This window comes from Entelurus aequoreus, linkage group LG10, assembly GCF_033978785.1.
Source record: "Entelurus aequoreus isolate RoL-2023_Sb linkage group LG10, RoL_Eaeq_v1.1, whole genome shotgun sequence".
Lineage (NCBI taxonomy): Eukaryota > Metazoa > Chordata > Actinopteri > Syngnathiformes > Syngnathidae > Entelurus > Entelurus aequoreus.
This window is the reverse complement of record NC_084740.1, coordinates 35428824-35448630: the sequence shown is the minus strand read 5'-3', so window position 1 is coordinate 35448630 and position 19807 is coordinate 35428824. Positions and strand designations below refer to the sequence as shown.

The following is a 19807-nucleotide window of genomic DNA, read 5'->3' as shown; positions in this document are numbered from 1 at the left end:
TCCTGACGTACTCTCGAGTTCATCATATTCACACTGAAATATCACATCACTAATAATCAATACATCATCCATCATCCACCTACCCCTCCTTTTATCCATCCAACTATCTACCATCCACCCATCATCCATATCTACCTACCTACCCACCCACCTATACCTACCCTCATATCTACCTACCTACACATCCATCCATGCATCGACCCACCCACCTATACCTAACTTCCTACCCACCTACCTACCCATCCATCCATCGACTTACCCACTTTGCCTACCCTCCTATCTACCTACCTACACATCCATCCATGCATCGACCCACCCACCTATACCTACCTTCCTACCCACCTACCTACCCATCCATCCATCGACTTACCCACTTATGTCTACCCTCCTATCTACCTACCTACACATCCATCCATCGACCCACCCACTTATATCTACCCTCCTATCTACCTACCTACACATCCATCCATCGACCCACCCACCTATACCTACCTTCCTGTCTACCTACTTACCCATACATCCACCGACCCAACCGCCTATACTTTCTTTCCTATCTACCTACCGAACCATCCATTCATCCATCGACCCACCCACCTATACCTACCTTCCTATCTACCTACCTACTCATCCATCCATCAACCCACCCACCTATACTTACCTTCCTATCTACCTACTTACCCATCTATCCATCAACCCACCCACCTATACCTACATTTCTATCTACCTACCTACCGACCCATCCATCCATCCATCGACTCACCCACCTATATCTACCTTCCTATCTACCTACCGACCCATCCATCCATCCATCGACCCACCCACCTATACTTACCTTCCTATCTACCTACTTACCCATCTATCCATCAACCCACCCACCTATACCTACATTTCTATCTACCTACCTACCCATCCATCCATTCATCCATCGACCCACCCACCTATACCTACATTTCTATCTACCTACCTACCCATCCATCCATTCATCCATCGACCCACCCACCTAGACCTACTTTCCTATCTACCTACTCATCCATCCATCGACCCACCCACCTATACTTACCTTCCTATCTACCTACCGAACCATCCATTCATCCATCCATCCATCGACCCACCCACCTATACCTACCTTCCTATCTACCTACCTACCCATCCATCCATCGACCCACCCACCTATACCTACTTTCCTATCTACCTACCTACCGACCCATCCATCCATCGACTCACCCACCTATATCTACCTTCCTATCTACCTACCGACCCATCCATCCATCAACCCACCCATCTTTACCTACATTCCCATCTTCCTACCTACCCATCCATCCATCGACCCACACATCTATACCTATCCTCCTATCTACCTACCTACCTACCTACCTACCTACCTACTTACCCATCCATCCATCCATCGACCCACCCACATATACCTACTTTCCTATCTACCTACCTACCCATCCATCCATCCATCGACCCACCTACCTATACATACCTTCCTATCTACCTACCTACCCATCCATCCATCCATCCATCGACCCACCCACCTCTACTTACTTTCCTATCTACCTATACCTACAAATTAGCAATTGTATTCGTCCCCATATCTACAGTAACTACCGACCCATCCATCCATCCATCCATCCAATCGTCCGCTATTCCATCTTCACTCCCATATTTACCGACCTACCCGTCCTTTCATCAGTCCATCCATTGACCCACCCACCCACCTACCTATCTTTACATTAATTCTCACACCACCCCTACCACCTAACCATCCTTCCATCCTTCCATCCATCCATCCAATCATCCACTAATCCATTCTCCCTCTCATATACCTACCTATCCATCATTTCATGAATCCATCCATCCATCGATCCACCTACCTACCTACCTATACATTTAATCTGTCGACTATACCTACACATCCTTCCACCCATCCACCCTTCCACCTATAATCTATTGACCTACCCATTCTTTCATCCATCCACTTACCCACTTGCCTACAAATCTATACATTCATCCATCCACCATCCCACCTACCTACCTACCGACCGATCGTACCATCCATCCATCCAGTCATCCACTATTTCATCCTCCCTCCCATATCTACCTACTAGTGTTGTCCCGATACAAATGTTTTGGTATCAGTGCCGGTACCAAAATGTATTTCGATACTTTTCTAAATAAAGGGAACCACAAAAAATGAAATTATTGGCTTTATTTTAACAAAAAATCTTACGTTACATTAAACATATGTTTCTTATTGCATTCGAAAAACAATGTTGGCCTTAAATAAAATCGTGAACATATTAGACAACTTGTCTTTTAGTAGTAAGTAAGCAAACAAAGGCTCCTAATTAGTCTGCTGACATATGCAGTAACATATTGTGTCATTTCTCATTCTATTATTTTGTCAAAAAATATAAAGGACAAGCTGTAAAAATTGATTATTAATCCACTTGTTCATTTACTGTTAAAGTCTGTTTTTTTTTGTTTCAACATGTTCTATGTACACTTCTGTTAAAATGTAATAATCCCTTATTCTTCTGTTGTTTGGATACTTAACATTAGTTATGGATGATACCACAAATTTAGGTATGGATCCGATACCAAGTAGTTAGCAGCTTTTTATTAATAAAACAAACAAAACGTGACAGCAGCGGGGAAGTGCTCTGACCGGACAGGCTATGACAAAAACGAAACAAAATGCAAAACACTTAGGGGAAATGTAGAGCAGACGGTGTCCACACGTACGAGTGTACTTGCAACTAGCATCATAATGGACTGATTTTCAATGAAACAATAGGAAATACGTACTCATATAGTCGTACAGTTGGCACAGTACAGTAAATTGACAGTTAATATTTAAACATTTAACATGTGGCATTTCAAACTATTTTCAACAGAAATAGTTCATGCACATTCAGATAAATTCTTCAAAATTACAATAAAAAATTTTTTGGCTGGGGGCCGGGCTGTATATATATATATATATATATATATATATATATATATATATATATATATATATATATATATATATATATATATATATATATATATATATATATATATATATATATATATATATATATATATATATATATATATTTATCGCACACTAATTGACTGAAAAAGCACGCACTTGGTGCAATGATGTCATGTTATCGATGGAAAAATGCATTTTTAGACAATATGATTTGCCTGAGCGGCTAGGAGACCCCGAGAGTAACAAGCGGTTGCCTTGTTGCCTTTCCATTAAGAAAAAGAAACTAGTTTTTAGTATAAGTTTGCTGGTTTCAAGAAATATCATTATGTCAAGATAATGGCACTAGCATTTACTTAATTTAAGAATATTTTTCAACATATTGAGAAAAAAGGTCTCATATCTTTTTTTTCTATCAAGAAAAGTGCACTTGTTATGAGTGAGAATATACTTATTTTAAGGTATTTTTGGGTTCATTGAGGTTAGCTAATATTACTTGTTTTGGAAAGTCTTGACAAGCCAAATTTTCTTATTCTATTGGATGATAATTTTCCTTAGTTCAAGTAAAATACCCCTAATTTTTGTATTTTTTTCCCTTGTTTTTGAACACTGACTTTTTGCAGTGTAGTGAGTATTAATACACATGATGTATAAGGTCATATGCTAATTGGAGGAAAATAAACAGACAAGGACTGATCAATCTATTTGATTGGATCTGGCCGCCCTAGAGTGCGCAATCATAATGCAGCTTTTTAAAGACAATTGACTGACACTGGGTCAGAGGTCACATGGTCTCACATCAGCGCTACGCTAGCTAATGTCGCCATCGCCCCGCCAGCCACTTTGTGCGGGCGCTAACTGTTAGTGACCTCACCCAAAGTGCGTTTGTTTTCCGCAAAAAAACAACTTTCCAAACTTCTTACCCCAGCTCAGCAATGAAAGAGTTAAGCGCAAGTTTATGCTGAGTCAGCACAGCAGCAGGATAAAAGGGCTTTAGGCCGCGAGGGAAGGAAAACAACTTTTTTATACGACACATCGGCGAGCGGGAGGTTGCTTGCAGGAGTACAAAAAGCAAATAGAAGAAGGAAGAAAAAGAAAACCATGCATGTGATCCTGACAATCATAACATGTTCTTACGTAAACACAAGAAAACACTTCACAAAACATCTTGTGTCAGAGACTTGTTTGGACGTACTTTTATTGAAAGAAAAGCGGTAAAAAAAAAATGTAAAAAAGGATTATTTTATTTACATGAAATTGTCTATTTACAACAGCAGGAGCACACAAACCAAAAACAAAAAAAGGTACTTTTTCTCCAAACATTATGTTGTTTTTACTCTTTTATTTTGAAATCCACGTGAGAAATGTGAAAAACAAAAACAACATTAAAAAAAAAGTTTGTTGTTTTTGTTATTCTTTAGCATTGGAAGCCATTGCTTAGGTATGCCGGAGAAAGTGTCCATAAGCACTTTTATTTTGACAATCCGGATGGTTCTTTTCCTCTTTGTTCCGGAGGACACAACATCCACAGTTTCCAAAAACAATTTGAAATGTGGACTCGTCAGACCACAGAACACTTTTACACTCAGCATCAGTCCATTTTAGATGAGCTCGGGCCCAGCCAGGCCGGCGGCGTTTCTGGGTGTTGTTGATAAATGGCTTTCGCTTTGCATAGTAGAGTTTTAACTTGCACTTACAGATGTAGCGACCAACTGTAGTTACTGACAGTGGTTTTCTGAAGTGTTACTGAGCCCATGTGGTGATATCCATTACACACTGATATCCCTTTTTGATGCAGTACCGCCTGAGAGATCGAAGGTCCGTAATATCATTGCTCATGTGCAGTGATTTCTCAAGATTCTCTGAACCTTTTGATGATATTACGGACCGTCGATGGTGAAATCCCTAAATTCCTTGCAATAGCTGGTTGAGAAATGTTGTTCTTTAACTGTTCGACAATTTAAGAACAACTGCTTTTATACCCAATCATGGCACCCACCTGTTCCCAATTAGCCTGTTTACTTGTGGGATGTTCCAAATAAGTGTTTGATGAGCATTCCTCAACTTTCTCAGTCTTTTTGCCACTTGTGCCAGCTTTTTTGAAACATGTCGCAGGCATCAAATTCCAAGTGAGCTAATATTTGCAAAAAAGAACAAAGTTTTCCTGTTCGAACGTTAAATATCTTGTCTTTGCAGTCTATTCAATTGAATATAAGTTGAAAAGGATGTCAATCATTGTATTCTGTTTTTATTTACCATTTCCACAACGTGCCAACTTCACTGGGTTTGGGTTTTGTACAACCCATTGTCACGGTGTGCTTTTCTTTTGAAATCCACGTGAGAAATGTAATAATTAATAATAATTATTATAATAATTTAGTAGTTGTCTTTTATTTATTTTGGATCAGAAGCCATCATGAAGGTGTGCCCAATGAAGTGTGATGTGTCCATAACCACTTTTATTTTGAAAACAAGGTGAGAATGTAAAAACAAAAGCTTTTAAAGTTGTTATTTAAATTATGTTTAAAAAGGCATTTTACGGCTATGCATAAGTCCTTTTATTTCGAAATCCAGGTGGGAAATATAAAAACGTCATTAAAAGTGATCTTTTTCTTGTGTATTGGAAGCTTTTTTAAATCCAGGTTTTAAAATATGGCGAAAACAGCAAAACAATAGTTTTAATGTATGTTAGGTGTGCCTAATGAAGTGTCCATAAGCACTTCTTTTTTTGAAAGAAAGGTGTACCCCGCCTTTTGCCCGAGTGTAGCTGGGATAGGCTCCAGCAACCCCCTCCACCCTGAGTGGGACAAGCGGTAGGAAAATGGATGGATTGAGAAATGAAAACAGCAATGAAAGTGTTTTTTTTAAATTGTATTTATACTGTATGTCATTGAGCAAGTGTGCCTAATGAAGTGTCCATTCGCACTTTTGGGCACCTTTATTTGGAAATCCAGAAGAGAAGTGACCATAAATGTGTTCAACTATGAAGTTTCTGAATTGTCATTGTAAAGGTGTGCCTAATGAAGTGGCCTTAATCACAAGCACTTTCATGTTGAAGTCCGGGTGAAAAAGGGATTAGAATCATCAATAAAAGTTATTAAAACGTGTGTGCGTGTGTGTGTGTGTGTGTGTGTGTGTGTGTGTGTGTGTGTGTGTGTGTGTGTGTGTGTGTGTGTGTGTGTGTGTGTGTGTGTGTGTGTGTGTGTGTGTGTGTGTGTGTGTGTGTGTGTGTGTGTGTCAGTGGGAGGGTTGTGTAACTGTAACGTGGCATGGGGATCCAGGATGCACCTCCGGGTCCGAGCACGAGAGATGGGCGAGCCGACACAAATGTCGACAGTTTCGATACCAAGAGTAGTATCTGCCGTGTATTGTTTTGTTAGTAGAGTGTGATGAGAGCAATATTTGCTCGTTTGCCTAGAAATATATGGCCTGTGTTTTATTCACATTTATTATAATCATAACTTTTTATCTCCTGACATCTTTTCGACTTTTATCTCATCATTTTAGTTTTCTTCGCTCACAATTTCGATTTTTAAAATCTCGTAACTGTGTCTTTTTTTGAATCTCATAATTCCGATTTTGTATGTCATCATTTCGACTTTTTATCTCATAATTTCGACCTTTCATCTCATAATTATGAATTTTTATCTCATTTTTGACTTTCTTATCTTGGAATTTCGACTTTTTATCTCACAATTATGATTTACCATTGGCGTATTTTATTTTATTTTTTTGTGGTGGAAACAGGCTTTCATAATTCTAAGATAAAAAGTCATAATCATGACATCATAAATTCCAAATTAAGAGATAAAAGTCATAAAATTATGAGATAAAAAGTCAAATTTATGAGATAAGAAAGTTTAAATAATTTTGACACTAAAAAGTCAAAAGTATGAGATAAGAAAGTCATCTCATATTTTCGACTTTCTATGTCATAATTTTGACTTTGTATCTCATAATTATGAATTTTTATCTCATAATTTAGTTTTTTTTATCTCATAATTTCGACCTTTCATCTCATAATTATGAATTTCTATCTCATAATTTTTACTTTCTTATCTTAGAATTTCGTCTTTTTATCTCACAATTATGATTTACCATTGCTGTATTTTTATTTTTTTTTTAGTGGTGGAAACAGGCTTTCATAATTCTAAGATAAAAAGTCATAATCATGAGATCATAAATTCCAAATTATGAGATAAAAGTCGTAATTATGAGATAAAAAGTCAAATTTATGAAATAAGAACATTTAAATAATTTTTACACTAAAAACTCAAAAGTATGAGATAAGAAAGTCATCTCATATTTTCGACTTTCTATGTCATAAATTTTGACTTTTCATCTCGAATTTTTATCTCATTATTTAGTTTTTTTATCTCATAATTTCGATTTTTAATCTTATAACTATTACTTTTTATCTCATAATTTCGATTTTTCATCTCATAATTATGAATTGTTCTTTCATAATTTTGACTTTCTTATCTTAGAATTTCGACTTTTTATCTCACAATTATGATTTACCATTGGCATATTTTAATTTTTTTTTTAGTGGTGGGAACAAGCTTTCATAATTCTAAGATAAAAAGTCATAATCATGAGATTATAAATTCCAAAATATGAGATAAAAGACATAATTATGAGATAAAAAGTCAAATTTATGAGATAAGAAGGTTTAAATAATTTTGGCACTTAAAAGTCAAAAGTATGAGATAAGAAAGTCATCTCATATTTTCGACTTTTTATGTCATAATTTTGACTTTTTATCTCATAATTATGAATTTTTATCTCATAATTTAGTTTTTTTTATCTCATAATTTCGATTTTTAATCTCATAACTATTACTTTTTATCTCATAAATTCGACCTTTCGTCTCATAACTATGAATTTTTATCTCATAATTTTTACTTTCTTATCTTAGAATTTCGACTTTTTATCTCACAATTATGATTTACCATTGGCGTATTTTATTTTATTTTTTGTGGTGGAAACAAGCTTTCATAATTCTAAGATAAAAAGTCATAATCATGAGATTATAAATTCCAAAATATGAGATAAAAGACATAATTATGAGATAAAAAGTCAAATTTATGAGATAAGAAGGTTTAAATAATTTTGGCACTTAAAAGTCAAAAGTATGAGATAAGAAAGTCATCTCATATTTTCGACTTTTTATGTCATAATTTTGACTTTTTATCTCATAATTATGAATTTTTATCTCATAATTTAGTTTTTTTAATCTCATAATTTCGATTTTTAATCTCATAACTATTACTTTTTATCTCATAAATTCGACCTTTCGTCTCATAACTATGAATTTTTATCTCATAATTTTTACTTTCTTATCTTCGAATTTCGACTTTTTATCTCACAATTATGATTTACCATTGACGTATTTTTATTATTTTTTTAGTGGTGGAAACAGGCTTTCATAATTCTAATATAAAAAGTCATAATCATGAAATTATAAATACCAAATTATGAGATAAAAGTCATAAAATTATGAGATAAAAAGTCAAATTTATGAGATAAGAAAGTTTAAATAATTTTGACACTAAAAAGTCAAAAGTATGAGATAAGAAAGTCATCTCATATTTTCGACTTTTTATGTCATAATTTTGACTTTTTATCTCGAATTTTTATCTCATAATTTAGTTTTTTTATCTCATAATTTTGATTTTTAATCTCATAACTATTACTTTTTATCTCATAATTTCGACCTTTCATCTCATAATTATGAATTTTTCTTTCATAATTTTGACTTTCTCATCTTAGAATTTCGACTTTTTATCTCACAATTATGATTTACCATTGGCATATTTTAAATTTTTTTTGAGTGGTGGAAACAAGCTTTCATAATTCTAAGATAAAAAGTCATAATCATGAGGTCCAAAATTCCAAATTATGAGATAAAAGTCGTAAAATTATGAGATAAAAAGTGAAATTTATGAGATAAGAAAGTTTAAATAATTTTGACACTAAAAAGTCAAAAGTATGAGATAAGAAAGTCATCTCATATTTTCGACTTTTTATGTCATAATTTTGACTTTTTATCTCATAATTATGAATTTTTATCTCATAATTTAGTTTTTTTTATTTTATAATTTCGATTTTTAATCTCATAACTATTACTTTTTGTCTAATAAATTCGACCTTTCGTCTCATAACTATGAATTATTATCTCATAATTTTGACTTTCTTATCTTAGAATTTCAACTTTTTATCTCACAATTATGATTTACCATTGACGTATTTTTATTATTTTTTTAGTGGTGGAAACAGGCTTTCATAATTCTAACACAAAAAGTCATAATCATGAAATTATAAATACCAAATTATGAGATAAAAGTCATAAAATTATGAGATAAAAAGTCAAATTTATGAGATAAGAAAGTTTAAATAATTTTGACACTAAAAAGTCAAAAGTATGAGATAAGAAAGTAATCTCATATTTTCCACTTTCTATGTCATAATTTTGACTTTTTATCTCGAATTTTTATCTCATAATTTAGTTTTTTTATCTCATAATTTTGATTTTTAATCTCATAACTATTACTTTTTATCTCATAATTTCGACCTTTCATCTCATAATTATGAATTTTTCTTTCATAATTTTGACTTTCTTATCTTAGAATTTCGACTTTTTATCTCACAATTATGATTTACCATTGGCATATTTTATTTTATTTTTTAGTGGTGGAAACAAGCTTTCATAATTCTAAGATAAAAAGTCATAATCATGAGGTCATAACTTCCAAATTATGAGATAAAAGTTGTAAAATTATGAGATAAAAAGTCAAATTTATGAGATAAGAAGGTTTAAATAATTTTGACACTAAAAAGTCAAAAGTATGAGATAAGAAAGTCATCTCATATTTTCGACTTTTTATGTCATAATTTTGACTTTTTATCTCATAATTATGAATTTTTATCTCATAATTTAGTTTTTTTTATCTCATAAATTCGACCTTTCGTCTCAACTATGAATTTTTATCTCATAATTTTGACTTTCTTATCTTATAATTTCGACTTTTTATCTCACAATTATGATTTACCATTGGCGTATTTTATTTTATTTTTTTGTGGTGGAAACAGGCTTTCATAATTCTAAGATAAAAAGTCATAATCATGAGATTATAAATTCCAAATTATGAGATAAAAGACATAATTATGAGATAAAAAGTCAAATTTATGAGATAAGAAAGTTTAAATAATTTTGACACTAAAAAGTCAAAAGTATGAGCTAAGAAAGTCATCTCATATTTTCGACTTTCTATGTCATAATTTTGACTTTTTATCTCATAATTACACATTTTTATCTCTAAAATGTATAATTTTTTGTATTTATTTTTTTTAGACATGTATCTCATGCGCATGAGAAACTTCTCGTGCGCACGAGATACATGTCTAAAAAAATTAAAATAAATTATAATTTAAAAAAAAATTTTTTAGGACTTTATAAAAAGTTGAAGATACATGTCTAAAAAAAAAAATTATTATTATTATTATTTTTTTTAATAACTATTAAAAGTTTCTCGTGCGCACTAGAAACTATCTCGTGCGCACGAGATACATGGGCTCTGTACCGAGGATGTCGTTTTGGCTTGTGCAGCCCTTTGAGACACTTGTGATTTAGGGCTATATAAATAAACATTGATTGATTGATTGATTGATCGATTGATTGATACATGTCTAAAAAAATTAAAATAAAAAATAAAAATTATTTAAAAAATGTTTTCCCCCATGTCCCTTTGGGCTCCGTATAATTCTAACTCACCATTGAGATATTTTTTTATGTTTTAGAAGCGGGCTTCTAATCAGGCAACAAATGAAATGCATAAAATGACAAAGTCAAATAACGACCTCGACAAACAACAAGTATTGGTATCGGCAATACCGATGCCGCGTGTACTTGCTATCGGATCGACACTCAGAAGTGCAGTATCACTGGCCAGTGGTGGGTGGAGGACGATGGGGGCTGAGATGGGCGTCAAGTTTTCCGGGTTCGGCCCCTCAAAGTTCCATGGAGTGTTCGTCCAGCGGGAGGCGGAGGAAGAGGTTCAGTCGGCGGCTCCTTCGCAGCGGCAGCAGACATGCGTCCCGCCGACAGGTCTTGGCTGCTGCTCACCGGCTTCGTCCTCCTGTACGTGGTCTACCTCCTGTTCGGCGCGCTGGTCTTCTCCAGCATCGAGCGGCCCGTGGAGGAGGAGCTTCGCCGCGACGTGGATGCCCTCAAACTGCGCTTCCTCAACCACAGCTGCGTCTCGCCCGCCGCCCTGGACCTCTTCGTGGGCCAGGTGCTGGCCGCCAACAGGTACGGCGTCACGACGCACAAGAACGCCTCCGCCCCGTCCAACTGGGACTTGACATCGGCCATGTTCTTCGCCAACACGCTGGTCACCACCGTAGGTGAGTCCGACGACATGAAGAAATGTTCTAGAAGGTCCCAATGGAAAACCTGCCTGCTTTGTCCTCTTATCACGTTTAGGCACGTTTCATGTCATTTGAGGAGGAAAAAAACAACAGAAAATGTCTCCACAAAAAACACTTTGAAACCGATGGAAGGAAACCCTTTTATTTGCTGTTTTAGTAGAGCAAACAAACTTCGACTTTTATGGGATTCTAGGCCAGTGGTTCTTAACCTTGTTGGAGGTACCGAACCCCACTAGTTTCATATGCGCATTCACTGAACCCTTCCTTAGTGAAAAATAAAATGTTGTTTTTTTCAAATTCAAGACAAAGTTATGTTTTTGGTAACACTTTAGTATGGGGAACACATTCTAAGTAACAAAGACTTAATTTAGAGTTATTTGGACTTGGGGAACACATTCTAAGTAACAAAGACTTTTTATTTTAGAGTTTTTTGGACACTAGGGGAACATATTCTAAGTAACAAAGACTTAATTTAGGCAAATTTTTTTTCACTGAAAAAATGCGGAGGCACACCATCAGCAGAAAACATTAAAAAGTGAAACTCAGCAGCCGATATTGTCAGTAAAAAGTTGTTCTGGCAATTGTATGATATGAATTCAAACCATAACCAAGCATGCATCACTATAGCTCTTGTCTCAAAGTAGGTGTACTGTCACCAGAGGTGGGTAGTAACGCGCTACATTTACTCCGTTACATCTACTTGAGTAACTTTTGGGATAAATTGTACTTCTTAGAGTAGTTTTAATGCATACATACTTTTACTTGAGTATATTTATACAGAAGAAACGCTACTTTTACTCCGCTCCATTTATCTACATTCAGCTCGCTATCGTTATCGACCTGTTAATGCACGCTTTGTTTGTTTTGGTTTGTCAGACAGACCTTCAAAGTAGGATCTATCGCATGCCTGCGTTTCACCAATCAAATACAGTCACTGGTGACGTTTGACTCCGTTTCACCAATCAAATGCAGTCACTGGTGACGTTTGACTCAGTTTCACCAGTCAAACAGAGCCAGGCGGTCACGTGATTAACTGCACATAAAGTTTCAGCGGCAACAAGCTTAAGCTTACATTAACTCAACGTCAAATTTGAGGAAGCCCATCGCGGTAAGTAACGTTAGTAGATATTTTGGCTGTCACCGTAGGCTGATGTTAGCTTCCCTGCTATGAATCACTGTCAAATGTACATCGTGTGGGGACATTTATTAACGCACTGCAGCCTCAGAGAGAGACAGACAAAGACACACACTCACACATGCATAGATAACACCAATCAGAAGTGCACAGTGTGTTCCCAGGTGCAGCCCACACCTACCAGTTTATGTTTTGCGTAAAGGCTAACTTGTTTTATTTTCCTTTGTAATCTCTGTTTACTCAGCCTATGGTGCTGTTAAGTTATTGTGGCTCAATTTGCCTTAATTGTTTTTTTGTTAATGTCTTATTATTTAATATATATTATTGTTTTAGTTGCTTAAGAGATATTCCTGGCTCTGAATTTGCTCATTGCTATTTTTATGTTTTTGTGCATTATTTGTTGCCGTCATTAAACGAACAGGTTACTCATCAGTTACTCAGTACTTGAGTAGTTTTTTCACAACATACTTTTTACTTTTACTCAAGTAAATATTTGGGTGACTACTCCTTACTTTTACTTGAGTAATACATCTCTAAAGTAACAGTACTCTTACTTGAGTACAATTTCTGGCTACTCTACCCACCTCTGACTGTCACGACCTTTCACATCACGCCGTGACTCATTTTGAGGTTTTTGGTGTTTTCCTGTGTGAAGTGTTCTGGTTCTTGTCTTGCGCTCCTATTTTGGTGTTGATTGTCATGTCATGTACGGCTGTACTGGGTGGACGCCGTCTGCCGCTCCACACACTGTAAGGCCCTGTTTACACTAAGCCGGATAAGGTTATCCAGGGTAAATCCCACCTAACCTTATCCTTGTCCACACACAACAATGACACAGTGTAAGACCCCTCCCCACTCCGCCTGCCGGTGCAACGCGACCTATTACGCATGCGGGGAAAATTCACACGTCAAAGTCACTTCCAGTGTTGCGTTGTGTGCAAGATCTTAAATTTAACTTTATTTGAACAATATCCAGTGTTGTGGAATTTCAATTAACTGGAATCCAGTGTGCTCTGGGGCTGTATTGCAGTGAATCACACCTGAGCCATCATAAATTAATCAAATCTTTATTAGACATGTAAACAATGTGATGAAAAACATTTTAAAACAATCAATCCAGAGATCAGGGACGGCGTGGCGAAGTTGGTAGGGTGGCCGTGCCAGCAATCGGAGGGTTCCTGGTTCGATTCCCACCTTCTACCAACCTAGTCACGTCCGTTGTGTCCTTGAGCAAGACACTTCACCCTTGCTCCTGATGGCTGCTGGTTAGCGCCTTGCATGGCAGCTCCCGCCATCAGTGTGTGAATGGGTGAATGTGGAACTACTGTCAAAGCGCTTTGAGTACCTTGAAGGTAGAAAAGCGCTATACAAGTATAACCCATTTATCATTTATCTAGCTATCTGGTCAGGACACTCCTCACTCTTTTGTCTTCGCCTTCATTGTCCATTTGTTTTTGGTGACTTTATATACTCTGGACCTAGACGTTGAGTCCGCGACGTTCATGGCGGACAATAACTGTTACAGTCTGCTTTGCCAGTCGAAAAGCATTCGCAGTTTTCCGTAGTTAGTCTTTCCTCGACGGCCAGGTAATACAAAGTACACGCTACCTTTTTTATCACATCCACGGGAGCCCGCATTCTCGTTGACTCTCCTTCGACAAATGGACAAAGTTTTTCGGTAAGTAGAATCACAGCTGACCTGGACATTGGAAAGTTCTCTTGCCGTCTAAGAAGTGTTGTATCCCAAATAGCTGCAATCGCTTTCTCTTAAGGTATTCATGTGTGATTTCCACAAGCGTCTGTACATGTAGTAGAATGAGAAACACGGGCATGTCTGGATGACTCGCCTCCATATTTCCAGTGGTTAGCTCTGAGTTACGAAACCGCTTTATTATGAAGCTGGCGGTGGCGCGTTCTTTCTGACGTCACTTCCTGTGTGGGGCGCTGTCTTCCTGGCGTCACTTCCTCTCCGAACTCAATTTGTAAACGATCAATAAGTGCATACAAAACTAAGTGGCGGAGATTCAAGAAATATAAACGGCGCACTTACCTGTGTAAAAATGTGTCAGAGGAGGGGGACCTTAAACGCTGGTTTAGTGTGGCTGAAACGGGGCTTAGGCTAAATAATTATTCGTTCAAGGGGTTAAACGACTTAGTGTAGACATGGCCTAAGTCTTTGCTGTCGTCCAGCATTCTGTTTTTGTTTACTTTGCAGCCAGTTCAGTTTTAGTTTTGTTTTGCGTAGCCATCCCTAAGCTTCAATGCCTTTCCTTAGCGGCACTTGCCTTTTGTTTATTTTTGTTTTAAACATTTGTTACATTTTGACCTGCATGCTGCCGCCCGCATATTGTGATCACGACAAACCATGTTCACGACATCTACAAAGCAATTAGCTACCAGCTGCCACCTACTAATATTCCAAGCTCTAGACAGTACAGACACTCAACAACGGCACATTATTTGCAGATTATAATTACTGGTTTGCATAAAATATTTTAACCCAATTAGGTGAAATTACATAATGTCCCACGGCACACCAAACAATATCTCACGGTACACTAGTGTGCCGCGGCACAGTGGTTGAAAATCACTGCTTTAAAGAGAGCGCTTCAATGACTGTTAGTACGTTGTTTTTTTAAAAACTATTTTTAACAGTTTTTTTTAAATCAAAGAAACAACTGGTGGCAGCATAACAAACAAATGGCTCTCATTGTTCACTCAAAAGAGCCGTTCATTAAAAGTCACTAAATTGACTTTGCGAAAATATAGGCCTGCAAAGCAACTTCTGCTGTCGCCACCACAACTGCAAGCTGCTGCTACCACTACAAAATAAGATAAATTAAAAATAGAATCTCAGATTAAACAGTCTAGTGAGCCAATTCTAATTCACCAGAGAGTATTTAAGATTATTATTGTCAAATGCTTATCATTTTGTCTTCATCCATCCATCGATTTCCTCCCGCTTGTACCTTTCGGGGTCGCGGGGGTGCTGGCGCCTATCTCAGCTGCATTCGGGCAGTAGGCGGGTTACACCCTGGACAAGTCGCCACCTCATCGCAGGGCCAACACAGACAATTGAAAGTTTAGACTATTTATAATTGTTATCTGCAGTACGGCATGGGCTTTAAATTTGTATTTAGTGGCATTAAAAAGCATTACATTAGATTTGCTGATACCTACAGAAACCCTGTTCTAAACACTCCATTCAATGTTACATTTCTACTTGTCATATTTGTGTGTTAAAATGAGAGGAACATTGTTCCTCTCATTTTAACACACAAATATGACTTTTGACTTTACCTTGTGTCCTCTTCAATCAATTAAGCTGTGGTTTTCCTTTACATGTAAATTGCTTTTTTTTTCATATAAATCAGTACAAAATTGCATTAGATGTTATTAAAAAAAAAAACACAGGAAGTATTCAACCTCCTTAAACAATATTAACTGTAATATCTTGAATTGGAGTCCTGACAAAGTTAATATACTGCTAGTTTTCTAATTAATATTAGTACAAAAAAAAGTAATGGTTGCGAATAATTATATTAGAACCAGATTTTTCAGACCTTAGGTTGCACTGGATCATAAGGCGCATTTAAGGGGTCATATTATGATTTTGTTTCAACATTTAAAACACTTTTCTTGGGTCTACATAACATCTAATGGTGGTTCTTTGGTCAAAATGTTGCATAGATTATGTTTTGCAGATCATCTTCAAGCCGCTTATTTACGCAGTCTTATATATGTGCCTCCACTTCGACATTGTCTTCTCCTCATCATCTTTGTTGTACCGGTTGTTTTTAGCGCTTCCATAGCGAGTCTACTGACAGATATAAGTTAGAACTGTACGCTACTTTGTATTAGGAATGGCAACAGCAGAGGATGAATGCCCCACAACAAGAAAACAGAGAAAAAGGAGCTTATTGGCTACGGTGCGGACTAAAATGGCGGACGCGGGCAAATTTTCACGACTTCTGCAGATCCCAAATACACATCAGCGGGTACCAATAGGTAAGAAAAGTTGGTCTTGCATGATATTGCGAAACAAAACGCCCGATAATGTCTCCTAATAGGTGCCATTTTGGAGTCCTTACACACACACACACACACTAATAATACCCGTATGTTCAAGCACAGTACGTCTGACTACGGTAGCCGTAATGCTCCGCGTTCCATCAAGCGGTGCGGCTTTGTAGCTCACCAAAGTCGTACTAAAACATTTTGACTGATTTTTTATTGCCACGTGTAATGTTCTATATTCTCAATGAAACATCAAAGTTTTGGTGTTGCTTGCTTACGGGTACTTGCTAGCGTCATTTATTGAACAGGTGGCGTCAACCTGCAGTCCACATGTATCGCTTATGTGTGACTGGTCACACTTTATCATTACACCATGTACTAAATACAATTACTTTGAGGTGGGTAAGCACAACCTGAATTAACACGTACATTAGGCGCACCGGGTTATAAGGCGCACTGCCCATTTTTAAGAGCATGAAAGGATTTTAAGTGTGCCGGAAAAATATGGTACAAATAAAAGTAACAGTTGTGAATAATGATATTAGTACAAATAAAAGTAACGGATGAGATAGGCTCCCACGACCCCAAAAGGGACAAGCGGTAGAAAATGGATGGATGGGTTGTGAATAATGATATTAGTAAAAATAGGTAGTTAATGATATTGGTACAAATAAAAATATAGGTTGAGAATAATGATATTAGTACAAAGAAACGTAAAGGTTGTGAATAATGATAGTAGTACGAATAAAAGTATAAGTTGTGAATAATGATAGTAGTACAAATAAAAGTAAAGGTTGTGAGTAATGATAATAGTACAAATACAAGTAAAGGTTGTGAGTAACGATAGTAGTACAAATACAAGTAAAGGTTGTGAGTAATGATAGTAGTACAAATACAAGTAACTGTTGTGAATAATGATGGTAGTACAAATAAAAGTAAAGGTTGTGAATAATGATGGTAGTACAAATAAAACTAACTGTTGTGAATAATGATATTGGTACAAATAAAAGTAACGGTTGTGAATAATGATAGTAGTACAAATAGGTAGTTAATGATATTGGTACAAATAAAAATATAGGTTGAGAATAATGATATTAGTACAAAGAAAAGTAAAGGTTGTGAATAATGATAGCAGTACAAATAAAAGTAAAAGTTGTGAATAATGATAGTAGTACAAATAAAAATATAAGTTGTGAATAATGATAGTAGTACAAATAAAAGTAAAGGTTGTGAGTAATGATAGTAGTACAAATACAAGTAAAGGTTATGAGTAATGATAGTAGTACAAATACAAGTAAAGGTTGTGAGTAATGATAGTAGTACAAATACAAGTAAAGGTTGTGAGTAATGATCGTAGTACAAATAAAAGTAACGGTTATGAATAATGATAGTAGTACAAATAAAACTAACGGTTGTGAATAATGATAATGGTACAAATAAAAGTAAATATTGTGAATAATGATCATAGTACAAATAAAAGTAACGGTTATGAATAATGACAGTAGTACAAATAAAACTAACGGTTGTGAATAATGATAATGGTACAAATAAAAGTAAATATTGTGAATAATGATCATAGTACAAATAAAAGTAATGGTTATGAATAATGATAGTAGTACAAATAAAAGTAACGGTTGTGAATAATTATAGTTGTACAAATAAAAGTAAAGGTTGTAATGACCTGCACTGTTTTCCTCAGGGCTGCAATCTATTTGTGGACGTAATTGTCTACTTTACAAAATGAGGCGTGTACGTGTCATTTTTATGTGGGAGACAAAACGTGAGCAGAAGGTAGCTGTTGTGAGTGCTTTCAAATTAGGAGAGAATAATATTTGTTTTCATTTTGTGGCACTGTGTCCTCTGTCCTTCACCTTATCTTATTCTTCTTGGAAACCTTCTCCCAGACAGACGCTAATTGACGGTTAAGCAAAACAAACCTGACCTTTGCATGCCAGTCTCAGCTTTCTCTGCTGATGTTCCGCACCTCCTAGCCTGCGACACGCTTAAAGTCTTTTAGACGACATTCAGTCCGATACTCGTCCGGACCTTTTTTAACTGGAGGAAAGAAGTGGCATGGTTAAGGTCCTTTTATGATGAACCATGTCTCCATCATATGACTTTTCCTCGCTAGTGTGAGTGCTGAAAACCAAAGGGAGTCAAGTCTTTTCAATATGGGACTTCTTGGTGCAGAACTAGAAGCATCCATCAAAGTATTGTTTTCATCGCTAGCCAGCAAGGTGGCGCTAAAACTACACAGCGAATCCTTGCAAAACTTTGTAGATGTTTGATTCTTGCTCTGAGGAGGGAGTCAATACGTTTGACGAAGATGCGAGTGTGGAAAAGTCCCTTCGCAACCTTTACTTTAATCCCCCACTACTTAGGCAAATTCCCTGAGTAATGGTAGTAGTGTGGTATAAACCATAGGACTGTGAATCTTTGGGCACCACACAATTTGATTCTTGGGGGTAACAATGATTCTCAATTCAAAATCATTACTTTTTTAACTAACAATGTCTGTGTCGGCCCTGCGATGAGGTGGCGACTTGTCCAGGGTGTACCCCGCCTTCCGCCCGATTGTAGCTGAGATAGGCTCCAGCGCCCCCCGCGACCCCGAAAGGGAATAAGCGGTAGAAAATGGATGGATGGATGGGTGCCAGTTCTATGGTTAACTACATTCCTCCATGAAATATATACACAGCTTCTAAGTTTTTATATGACCTAAAAGAAAACTGGTTTTGCTTAATAAAATTCTACCCAAGCATTTAACCATCGGGTTGCGGGGACAGCAGCCTAAGCAGAGGAGCCCAGACTTCCCTCTCCCCAGCTACCTGGTCCTGCTCTTCCCGGGGGATCCCGAGGTGTTCCCAGGCTAGCTGAGAGACCTAGTCTCTCCACGGTGTCCTGGATCTTCCCCATGGTCTCCTACTGGTCGGACGTGTCGAACACCTCACTGACCACAACGTGGGCTTTCGCCCTGGGGTGGTTTTTGTTGTATTTTAGTTTTTTCTCAGCGGAGTCTTTAGGCAACAACTGTGTGGTACTACTTTTTTTCGGTGTTTGCTTTTCATCCATCTTCCGCTTGTATCATCGCGTAACTCCTTATGATTCTTGAAGAGGTGGGAGATCAAATTGCTCGTATTAAAGGAAGACGTCTTGGTTCCTCCTCGTATAACCATCTTTTTGCAGTCATTGCAAATTGCCAGTTTTTTATCCGTCAGACACACTTTTTAAAATAATCCCAAACC

At 36.6% G+C, this 19807-nt stretch overlaps 1 protein-coding gene across 1 annotated transcript in view; it reads left to right on the top strand.

Moving 5' to 3' along the window:
• The first annotated feature begins 10936 nt into the window (after window positions 1-10936).
• Window positions 10937-19807, top strand: part of kcnk6 (potassium channel, subfamily K, member 6) — a 28324-nt gene continuing 19453 nt past the window's right edge. The window contains exon 1 of the mRNA XM_062060629.1: window positions 10937-11386. Coding sequence (XP_061916613.1) covers window positions 11071-11386 — 316 coding nt within the window. The 5' untranslated portion in view covers window positions 10937-11070. The remainder of the gene's footprint in view (window positions 11387-19807) is intronic.